The following is a 12,069-nucleotide window of genomic DNA, read 5'->3' on the forward strand; positions in this document are numbered from 1 at the left end:
AGAAAACAAAAAGAAACAAAATCTAAAAAAACAGAAAGACCATTATAAATAGGAATTAGAGGACTAACATGTTATAGCTGAGCATGTATCTGATAGATTACCACTGGAACAGAACATTGGTAAAAGCAGAATTCGACAGCAAGGCTCAGTTGAGGAGGCATAAGTAAGGACTCCTACTTTTCCTGCCTACTAATCTGAATTTAAGAATTCACAAACTAATGTAGGCCTGTGAAAAAAAAGATGACAAGCCTGCCCTTGTATTTCAGGCCCTCTGTGGTTACCACATAGAGGTAAACAATAGAAAGAAGTTCTGACTTCTGCTTCTATCCAAGATTTAGGAACAGGGACAGAATTTACTTACTGCCCGAAACAACTGGGGTGGGGGGGTAGATAAAATACGTGAAACAATGGTTTTCAAGCCAGTGGGCATCAGACAGTGAAGGTTAGTAATTCCTGAGAGGGAAGATGGGGTAAAAGGGACTGGATTTACTTCCTGTCTGAAACAACCGAGCGGGGGGTGGGGGTAGAGATGAAATACATGATGAAATACATGAAACAATAGTTTCCAAGACCATGGACATCAAACAATAAAAATTAGTAATTCCTGAGAGGGACCAGAGTGAGCCATATGATGACCCTAGCTTATTACCCTGAGAAAGTTTCTAGGTCACAGCATAAGGAGGAGGAACAAAGGAGGAGCTCTTTGGAATCCCATGCTGAGGAGATGAAACTGAGAGTCTGAGGAGAACAAGGTAGCTAGATTTCATAGGACAGAGTACCAGAGTAAAAGGAGATACAAAGAGAACCCCAGATATCTGGAGAATGTTCCCTTGAGTATATTTCAGAATTCTGATTAGTACATGTATATAAGGAAACTACCCAAGGCCAAGGAAACAGTCATCTTAAAAGATAAAAGAGGGGGCGCCTGGGTGGCGCAGTCGGTTAAGCGTCCGACTTCAGCCAGGTCACGATCTCGCGGTCCGTGAGTTCGAGCCCCGCGTCAGGCTCTGGGCTGATGGCTCGGAGCCTGGAGCCTGTTTCCGATTCTGTGTCTCCCTCTCTCTCTGCCCCTCCCCCGTTCATGCTCTGTCTCTCTCTGTCCCAAAAATAAATTAAAAACGTTGAAAAAAAAATTAAAAAAAAAAAAAAAGATAAAAGAGAACAGTGCCTGGTACTCAACACAGGTCCATAGTGCATGTTCCCATCAAATAGACTAGAAAAACTTAATCCACAGGGCCTCGGTAAGAAGGAAGGTCTTGTCTTAGTAGTAGAAAGTAAATAGTATATACTGATGCATTCTGCCAAACAAATCATAAAAGCAAGAGCCAAAAATACCAAAAAAATTTTATGTAATTTAACCACATCTCAGAAAAAGCCTCAAGATTTTTAGAAATACCAAAATAACTAGCACTCAACAAGGTAAAAGTTACAATGTCTTGCATTCAAAGATTAATAAGCATATATAGAGGCAGGAAAACATGACCCATAATGAGGAGGACATTTAAACCACTCTAGAGATTACACAGATGTTAGAATTAGCAGAGAAGGACATTAAAAGTTATTATTATAACTGTATTCCATATGTTCAAATTTTAAGTGGAGATGTGGAAGATATAAAATATACCCAAATCAAACTTCTAGAGGTAAAAATTTCAATGTGTGATATGAAAAATGCACTAGATCATTAATAGCAGATGAGACATGGATGAATAAGATTAATACAGTTGAAGGCATAGTAGTATATACTATGCAAAATGAGTCAAAAAAGAAAAAAAAATTTTTTAATTGAAAAGAACATTAGTGAGCTGTGAGTCTTCATGTGGCCTATTAAATGAATAATTGGGAGTTTCTGAAGAAGATAGGAAAGAAAGATAGAAAACATAATGGCCAAAAACTTTTCAAATTATAAATTTACCCCCAAGTCCAATGAAGGCACAGGCACATGGGGAAAAAAAAACAACAAAACCTATGCCAAGGCATATTATAATGGGATTCCTCGAATCAGTAATAAAGTAAAAATCTTAAAAACAGAAAACAAAAACATATGAAAACAGAGGACATATTTCTCAGCAGGAACAATGCAAGTAAGAAGATAACTTTAAAGTAATTGAAAAAAAAAGCTGTCAATGTAGAATTCTTTACTATGAAAAATTATTTTAAAAACAAAGACAAAATAACTTTTTCAGACATACAAGTGATAAAGTACTTTGTCACCAGCATACTCACACTACCAGAAATGTTACAGCCTTCAAGTTGTAAAGGATTTACGATTTCTCTTAAAAATGGTACCACAAGAAGTCCAACTCTACATAAAGAAATTAAGAAGCACTGGAAATGGTAACTACATGGGTAAATATATGACTTTTAACTCATCATTTAAATATTTATAAAATATAATTGATTTAAAAAAATTTTTAATGTTTATTTATTTTTGAGAGACAGAGAGACAGAGCATGAGTGAGGGAGGGGCAGAGAGAGAGGGAGACACAGAATCTGAAACAGGCTGCAGGCTCTGAGCTGTCAGCACAGAACCTAATGCGGGGTTCGAACCCACAAACTGTGAGAAGTGGGATGCTCAACCGACTGAGCCACCCAGGCACCCCATAATTGATTTTTTTTTAAACCAAAATGTCATCAAATGTTCTGTAATACATACTACAGATTAAATATTTCCAGTTTTGTAGACCATATACCCTTTATCATCATTATGCATCTCTGCAGCTGTAGATTAAAGCAGTCTTAGATAATATATAAACAAATACTTGTAGTTGTGTTTCAGTTGAACTTCGTTTTCAAAAATAGGCAGTTGATTATTTGAAACAAAAGTAATAGCAATGTTTAATGGTGTTTGTAACATATGTAAAAATATAATGCTTTGCAACAATAGTATAAAAACCAGGAGAGAAATAGATGTATACTATTGAAAAGTTTTTATACTATATGTGAAGTGAGTGGATTGATAATTAAAGATGTATACTCTGAATCCTAAAGCTACCAATAAAGTTAAAGAACAAAAGAGTTATAGCTAATAAGCCTATAAAGGAGATGAAACAATTATAGTCGATTAATCAAAAAGAAAGCAGAAAAAGAGGAAAAATAAAAGAAAGTAATGGGAAAATGAAAAATAATAAAATGATAGACTCAAACATAACCATATCAATAATTATAATAAATTTAAATGGTATGAATACCCCCAATTAATAAGCAGAGATTGTCAGATTAAATGAACAAGTATGACTTGATTATATGTTAACTACAAGAAACACACTTTAAGTATGAAAAAATAAAAAGAACAAAATGTGCAAACACTAGTGAAAGAAATCTAGAATGACTATATAAATATCAAAGTAGATGTCAGAGCACTATTACTAGATTATTACCAGAAGTAAAGAAGGCAATTTCATAATAATAAAAGGGTCAATTAATCAAAAGGACATAAGAATCTAAATGTTTATGCACCTAATAACAGAACTTGAAACTATATGGAGACAACATAGATGAACTTTGAGGCATTATGCTAAGTGAAATAAGACAAACAGAAAAGAACGAATGTTGTATGATTCTACTTAAATGAAGTACCTAGAATAGAGATGGGAAATAGAATGAATGGTGGTGTCCAGGAGTGGGGGGTGGGAGAATGGGGAGGTAGTGTTTAAATGGTATGGAATTTCAGTTTGGAAAGATGAAGAAGTTCTAGAGATGGACCCTGGTGATGGTTGCACAACAATGTGAATGTATTTAATGTCACTGAACTATACACTTAAAAAGTGGTTAACATGATAAATTATATAGATACATTTAGCCACAATAAAATACATGAATCAAAAACTGATAGAACTATGATGAAAAGTAGAGAAAGCCACAATATAGAGATTTCAATACCCATTTCTAAACAACTTACAGGATAAATAGACAAAAAAGCAACAAGAATATAGTAGACTTGAATGACACTATCAGACAACTTGATCTGGTTGACATTTTTAAAAGGCGAAAGATTTACACGATCTGAAGAGAAACCAGAGTATATGGTTGACATTTTTAGAACCCTCCATGGAATGACAGCAGAATACACATTTTTCTCCTGTACACACAGAATATTTACCAAGATAGACCATGTTCAGTGGCATAAAACAAGTCAGTAAATTGAAAAAGACTGAAGTCATACAAAGTATGTTCTCTGACCACAATGAAATTGTTTGAAATTTAAGAACAGAAAGATCTCTAGATATATCATCTCCAAATATTTGGAAACTAAACAACACATGTCTGAATAACCAAAGGATCAAAGAAGAAGTAAAAAGGGAAATTAAAAAATATTTCAAACTGAATGGAAGCATATTTCAGAACTTGCTGATGAATGGATAAGGAAAATGTGTGTGTATATATATATAGATATACACACATACACACAATGGAATACTACTCAGTGATGAAAAAGAATGAAATCTTGCCATTTGCAACAATGTGGGTAAAACTAGAGGGCATTATGCTATGTGAAATAAGTCAGAGAAAGACAGAGATAATATGATTTCACTTATACATGGAATTTGAGAAACTCAACAGATGATCATAGGAGAAGGGAAGGAAAAATAAGATTAAAAAACAGGGAGGCAAACCATAAGAGACTCTTAAATACAGAGAACAAACTGAGGGCTGCTGGAGGGCAGGTGGGTGGAGGGATGAGTTAAATGGGTGATGAGCATTAAGGAGGGACCTTTTTGGGATGAGCACTGGGTGTTATATGTAAGAGATGAATCACTGGGTTCTACTTCTGACTAGGACTACTCTGTATGTTAACTAGCTTGAATTTAAATTGAAACTAACTAATTAACTAACTAACTAACTAAATAAATAAATAAATAAATAAATAAATAAATAAATAAATAAAAGTTGTGGATTCTAAACCAGTATTTGGAGGGAAATTTATATTGCTGACCATCTATATTAAAAGAAGGTTCAAATCAAAGACCTCACCTTACATATTAAGTAACTAGTAAAAGGACAAGTTAAACCCAAAGTAAATAGAAAAAGAAATAATAAACATTTGAGAGAAATCAATAAAATAGAAAACAAAGACAATAGAAAAAATTTAATAAAAAGCCAGTTATTTGAGAGGATCAATAAAATTGATAAACTTGTAGGCAGACTAGTCAGGAAAAAGAGGAGATACAGATTACCACTGTCAGGGATAAGAAAGGTGACTTCGTTGTAGATACTACAGATATTAAAGGATAATAAGGGAGTATTATGAACAACCTCATATGTCAATAAATTTGATTAATCTCATGAAATAAATTCCTTTAAAGATAAGAATTACGAAGCTTACCCAAGAAGAAAGAGATAAAATGAATAGCCCCTGTATCTATATATATAGGTAACAAATTGTAGTTAAAAACTTTCCTCAGGAAAAACTTGAGGGAAAGATTGGTTTTACTGGTGAATTTAAGGAGGAAATAGTGCAAATTCTATATAAAATCTTCTACCAAACTGAAGGGGAGGCAATCTCAGCTCATTTTATAAGACCAGCATTACTCTGACACCATAACCAGAGACATTACAAGCAAAGAACTTCAGAACAATATTTTTCATGCATACATGAAAAAATTCTAAACAAAATGATAAGAAGTTGAATTCAACAATCTATTGAAAGGTTAATACATCCTGGGATTATCTCAGGGATTCGGGGTTAATTTAACCTTTGAAAATCAATTAAAGTAATTCACCATATTAACAGACCAGGAAAAACAATTGTCATCATATAAATACATGCAAAAAAAATTTCTGCAAAGTAGGAATAGAAAGAAACTTCCTCTATCTGATGAAGAATATCTACAGCTGACAATGATGAAAGACTGGATGCTTCTTTCCTGAAATCAGGAACAAGACAATGTCATTCAGTACAATCAAAATCCCAGCAGGCTTTTTTTTGTAGAAATTGACAAGCTGATTCTAAAATTCATATGGAAATGCAAAGGACCTAGAAAAGCTAAAATAACTACAAAAAAGAACAAAGTTGGAGGTTTAACACTACCTGATTTCATGAACTATAGAGCTGTAGTAGCCAAAACTGTGGTACTGATATAAAGATTTTAAAAAAGTAAATCAGTGGAACCAAAATCAAGTCCAAAAATAAGCCCACATATATGGCCACCTGATTACTGACAGAGGTGCACAGTTAATGTGTAGAGAAACTGGAACAATTGGATATCCATATGTAAAAAACATGAACTTGGATCCATATACTGTATCATATATAAAACTTAAAATGGATCATAGACTTAAATGCAAAATCTAAAATTATATAAAACTTCTAGAAGAAAACATTAGAGAAAAGCCATACTTTTGGTTGGGCAGTAATTTCTTAAATACAACAACAATAGCATAATCTACAAAAGAAAAATTGATAAATTGGTTTTCATCAAAATTTTTAACTTCTGTTCTTCGAAAGACACCATAATAGAATTTTTTTTAAAAAAGCAAATATTGGGAAAATATCTTTGCCAAGTATGTATCTGGTAAAGGACTTGTATCCAGAGTGTAAACTCAACAATAAGAAAACAAAGCAAAGCAAAGCAAAGCAATTTTTTTAAACAGGCAAAAGATTTGAACAGACACTTCACCCAAAGAAATTGTGGCAAATACATGAAATATTGACATCAGTCAATAAAGGAAATACAAATTTAAACCATAATAAGATCTTTATACAACTGTTAAAATGTCTAGAATTTTAAAAGTTGACTATGTCAAAGGTTGGCATACATGTGGAGGAACTGTGTCTCTCTCATACACTGCTGATGGGAATGCAAAATAGTGCAACCCCTTTGGAAACAGTTTGGCAGTTTCTTAAAAAGTTAAACGTATATCCATCATATGATTCAGTGATCCCACTCTTAAGTATTTATCCAAGTGGAAAGGAAATATATCCATACAAGCATTTGTAAATGAATGCACATAGCCCAAAACTAGAAATAACCCAAGGATCCATCAACAGATAAACAAGTTGCTCTATATCCATACAATGGAATACCAGTCCACAGTATAAAGGAATGAATTATAGATACACACAGCAACATAGATGAATCTCAAAATAATTATGCTATGTGAAAGAAGCCAGACAATATACATTGAATTACCCCATTTATATAAACTTTAAAAATGTAATCTCTAGAGTAACAAAGTTAAGTCAGTGGTTACTTGGGGATGGGAGAGTATGGAATGAAGGATTACAAAAAGGCAATGACACTTCTGGTGGTGATGGATGTTCATTATCCTGACTGTGGTAATGTTTTTCACAGATGTATACATAGGTCAAAGCTTACCAAATTTGGGGCACTTGGGTGGCTCAGCCTGTTGAGCATCCAACTCTTGGTTTCAGCTCAGGTCATAGTCTCATGGTGTTGTGGGTTTGAGCCCCGCATTGGCTCTGCGCTCGTAGCACAGAGCCTGCTTGGGATTCTCTCTCTCCTTCTCTCTTCCCCTCTCCCATTTGTGCTGTCTCTGTCTCTCAAAATAAATAAATAAACTTAAAAAAAATTTTTAAAAACCTTACCAAATTGTACACTTTTGATAATTGTAGTTGATTGTATGTCACTTTTACCTCAATAAAGCTGTATGGTTAAAAAAAAAAAATTAACCTAAATGCAAAAGAAAAGAAAAGAAAACCTTTTTCCCAACAAATAGATCATTGGTTCCTAAGGTCTATAAAGAAGACTATATTGCTTTAGCAGTGTTAATCAGAGTAATCCCTTTATAAAATAACATACCCAAGCCACACATACACAGCAAGTAATTCTGAATCAGTAGGTTTGGTGTGTCCTCATAGTTCTATTTTTTAATTTATTTCTTTTAATTGTAAAATATATAGAACATAAAAATACCAAACCTAAAATTACCATTTTAATCATTTTTAAGTGTACAGCTCAGTGGGATTAAATACATTTACATTGTTGTGCAACTATCACCACCATTCACCTTCAAAATGTTTTTCATTTTGCAAAACTGAAATTATACCCATTAAACACAAATTTCGTATTCTGTCTCTCAGCTCAGTTCATAGCATCCTTTGATGCACAGAAATTTTTAATTTTGATGGAGGTTCAACTTGTCTGTCTTTTGTTGTGTCTGTGTCTTCAGTGTCATATTCAAGAAATGGCCAAACCTAATGTCATGATTTTCCCCTTTTATTCTGAGAGTTTTATAGTTTTCTCTCTTATATTTAGGTCTTTGATCTCTCTCTCTCTCTCTTTTAATGCATTTTGTATGATGTTGATGCATGCTCTCATTTAAAAAACAAGTATTACTTTAGCCATACTCTCGTGCTCCTGTTTAAGATTCTGTGGCTGAAAAGTAAAGTGTTAGACGGAGTGGGACTGTATCCCAGATCCAGGAACTGGAATATTTGAGCAAGCTGTGGTGTCAGAAGCTTTATCAGCTTCAGAGTTAAGATTTTCTTATTCTTGTCCAAACTAATTAAGTTCTCTTTAAAGTAGCTGTGTAGCCAAAGGAATATGGTCCTTTAGCTGATTTTTTTTCCCTTGTTTTGTGAAACCAGAAGCAGTTATAACATTATGGTTTAGATAAGTTTGGGAGTGGGAGTGAGATAAAAAGCCTGTCAGGTGGGATCTGGAACAGGGGTTGGGCTTGTTATTCCTCTTCCAGGCCAGTATCTTTACCGAACCATTTGTAGTTTTCACTAAGGGCTCTTAATCTTTCCTCTTCTCCCAAAATTCTACAGTATGTGAGGAAGTGAGGTATGGGAATATACCAGAAAGAAACTATCCTCTGAATTTTCATAAAGCTGCTTTTAAAAACCTACTTAATGCTTGAACAAGAGTACAAGGTAGAAATCAATCATGAGATTCATTTGATAGGCTGAGATAGCTAAGCATTCTGGAACCTCTGCTAAGTGGTTGGGTGAAACATATGTCTCCTGTGGTAATTTTTTCGCTTCTTTTTTCCCAGAGCTCTCAGATGTCAGATGTGACTAGCAGAGAGCTCCATTCCCAAGCTCAAGAACAACTGCAACACTACCTTATGGGCAGGGTCCTAGAAGAGAGAGCCCAGCAGCACAGGGAGGCTCTGATGGCTCAGATCAACACCAACATTGAACAATTAATGAGTATGTGCTTGTTTATTTTGGTATCCTAAAAATGAACAACCTATGCAAGATTTTGTGACATTGAAAATCTTCAGAAGGAAAATACCATTTAATGGTTTATTAGCCTATTTCTTGTCCTCAGAAATTTCTAGATCCAGAACATGCCAGCACATGATCTTTTCAAATAATGCAGATCTCATAACCTCCTTTTTGGCTATTTCTCTAAGCCTTGCTATCATTCATAGATATCAACTTAGACAAAAGTTATTAATTATAAAGATGCTAAGCCCTACTAGCCAAATTTCATTATGTCGTCTCAAAAGCTTTTGATAATATTTCAGAAGTAGATGACAGTAGTTACAGTGCCATTTTATAATTTTTTTTAACGTTTATTTTTGAGAGAGAGACAGAGTGTGAGCAGGGGAGGGGCAGAGAGAGAGGGAGACACAGAATCCAAAGCAGTCTCCAGGCTCTGAGCTGTCATCACAGAACCTGACGCGGGGCTCGAACTCATGAACTGCTAGATCCTGACCTGAGCCAAAGTCAGACACTTAACCGACTGAGACACCCAGGGGCCCGCATTTTACAATTTTTAATGAAGTGTTTTCACAAAAGTTAATTCATCTGCTTCTTACAACCATAGATACATTTAGGGAGAGATCTCATCCTACATTTCAGTCCACCTATGAAACACTTTTAGTGTGTATGGAGCAGAAAGGACCAGGGTCTTCTGTTTAGTGCCATTACTTGTGAATTTTGTATTTTTCAATAGATAGGTGGCTGGAACTGAGCCTCTCATATATAGGATGAGGTTCTGCTATATTTTAAAAATTCATGTTCTTTAAACCATCTAAAAAAACCTACATCTTTTTAAATTCTTTTCTTTTACACAGTATGGGGGATGGGTAGTTGCTGCCAGCCACAGCTTCAACTTATGAATAGTCATATGCCATCTATAGCTAGCAATGATAATAGATTCAGAATTGGAACCCTATCCCTTGCCTACTATAGCAGAGTTCCAACTCTATAGTTTCCAAATTCCTACTTGTTTGATACATAACTCTTCTACTCACCTGTTTATTTTCTGTTTACTACAGAGGCACCAAGTCTGAAGGAAACAGAAGGGAAGGAACCTGAGCTCTTCCTAAGTAGATCCAGGCCTGTGGCAGCCAAGGCCAAGCAGGCCCATCTTACCGCTCTGAAGCATTTACAGGCACCCTGGTGGAAGAATCTTGGGGAAGAAGAAGGAGATGAGATTGATGTCCCAAAGGATGAGCTCAGTGTAGAATTAGGAACTTTATTCATTGGTGGAACCAAACCCCCTTAGGGAGCTACCCAAAGAAATGACACTTATTTCAGGAGATTGTATTGGTTCTGCCTCTGGCATACTAGTAGACTAGAGCTATCCTAACTCATTTCCCGAAATTCCTCTCCAGATAAGATTTTCAGGCAGTAAGCAAGGAGTTACCTTCTACCTCTATCTCAGTTCTCTTTTTTTTTTTTCCACATTACCCACGCCACACACAAATTAGGATGGCTTTTATTGTGGAACTAACCTCAGCATGGCATTCTATTGCTTAGATGAAATGTGGTAGTTCTTTTGTTTTTGCTGTTTTCCTACTAAAGATGTTTTCTAAATAAATATTTTCAACAATTCTCAAAAACTTGTCAGGATTACTTCAACTTTTCACATTTATTGTTTAGAATGCATGTGTTTCTACGAATATAAAAAGTATGTTCTTGGCCTAATTTATTAAGATGAGGAAAAGAAATGGTCATTTGAAGGGCACTGCACTATTTTCTACCAAACAGTGCTTGAACTCATTTTCTATCTTGTTATTTCTAAAAGAACTGCATTTTAAAAAAATCCTAAGAAGTGTGCCTGGGTAGCTCAGTCGGTTGAGCATCTGACTTGGGCTCAGGTCATGATCTCATGGCTTGCGAGTTTGAGCCCCATGTCAGGCTCTGTGCTGACAACTCAGAGCCTGGAGCCTGCTTCATATTCTGTGTCTCCCTCTCTCTCTGCCCCTCTGCCACTCACGCTCTGTCAGTCTCAAAAAGAAGTAAACGTTAAAAATAAATTTTTAATCCTAGGATTCAGCACAAAAAAAATTCCTTCAGATAAATGCATTTGTTCTGTTAAACTGTGAGAATTCTATAACTTACTGTTTCCCTTTGTCTTATCTCCTATAAATCTCAGCTAAATATAATACTTACTTTGTGTTATGATCCTAGGTACCTATAGAGTTATTTGGTTGCAACCTGATACTTTCTAATTTTCCTATTTATCTTTGATTGTGTTTTAGTACCAGAAGCTACTTCTGTTTGTGTTTGTAACAATATAGAATTTAAATTAAAAACATTTAACAAATCATGGACTCAATATCATAAGGAACCTATATGATACTTTTTGTATAAATGAGTGAAAATACCATTATTTCTGGATAGGAAGACCAAATAGTATAATGTCCGTTCCTCCAACATTAAGTTTAGTAAAATTCTAGTCACTATCCTAATGTAATTTTTATTCATAATTGGGAAAGAAATGTACATAATTAATCTGTAATAATCAGTTGAAAGTTCTGATTTCACTTAGAATGTAGAAAGCTAGGTGAAAATGTTGCTCCCCTGTTAAAAATGCAAGATAATCTACAAAAATAATTTTTCTTGAGCCTATCTGATAGTTGAGGCCTCAAGACAATAGAGATGTGACTCAATATCTGTGAAATGAGCTATTTCATCTTTAGCAGAGCACAGGAGACAAAGGTAGCTGGATAAGAAGAAAACTAAAATTTTTACAAATTCTTAAAGACCAAGTATGGGGTAGCATGTCAGTTTAGAATATCTAGGAGCCTCAGACGGGAGAATTTAGACCTTCCATCTAAAAACAGGCAAGGTTGGGAGCAGGGCAGCAGGCCTGAAGAGATACCTTTTGTGATGCAGGCAAACATGTGATAGGCTGCTGCTGAGTG

The 12,069-nt window shown here is 34.9% G+C and overlaps 1 protein-coding gene across 11 annotated transcripts in view; it reads left to right on the forward strand.

Annotated features, from left to right (window-relative positions):
- The window catches only part of IQCB1 (IQ motif containing B1), a 65,061-nt gene extending 53,581 nt beyond the window's left edge, over positions 1–11,480 (forward strand). For all 11 annotated transcript variants that reach the window (XM_058731221.1, XM_058731219.1, XM_058731225.1 and 8 more), the window contains 2 exons: positions 8,962–9,118; positions 10,195–11,480. In XM_058731221.1, coding sequence (XP_058587204.1) covers positions 8,962–9,118; positions 10,195–10,424 — 387 coding nt within the window. In that variant the 3' untranslated portion in view covers positions 10,425–11,480. The remainder of the gene's footprint in view (positions 1–8,961; positions 9,119–10,194) is intronic.
- The last annotated feature ends 589 nt before the right edge of the window (positions 11,481–12,069 follow it).

This window comes from Neofelis nebulosa, chromosome 5 (assembly GCF_028018385.1).
Source record: "Neofelis nebulosa isolate mNeoNeb1 chromosome 5, mNeoNeb1.pri, whole genome shotgun sequence".
In the NCBI taxonomy this organism is placed as follows: Eukaryota; Metazoa; Chordata; class Mammalia; order Carnivora; family Felidae; genus Neofelis; species Neofelis nebulosa.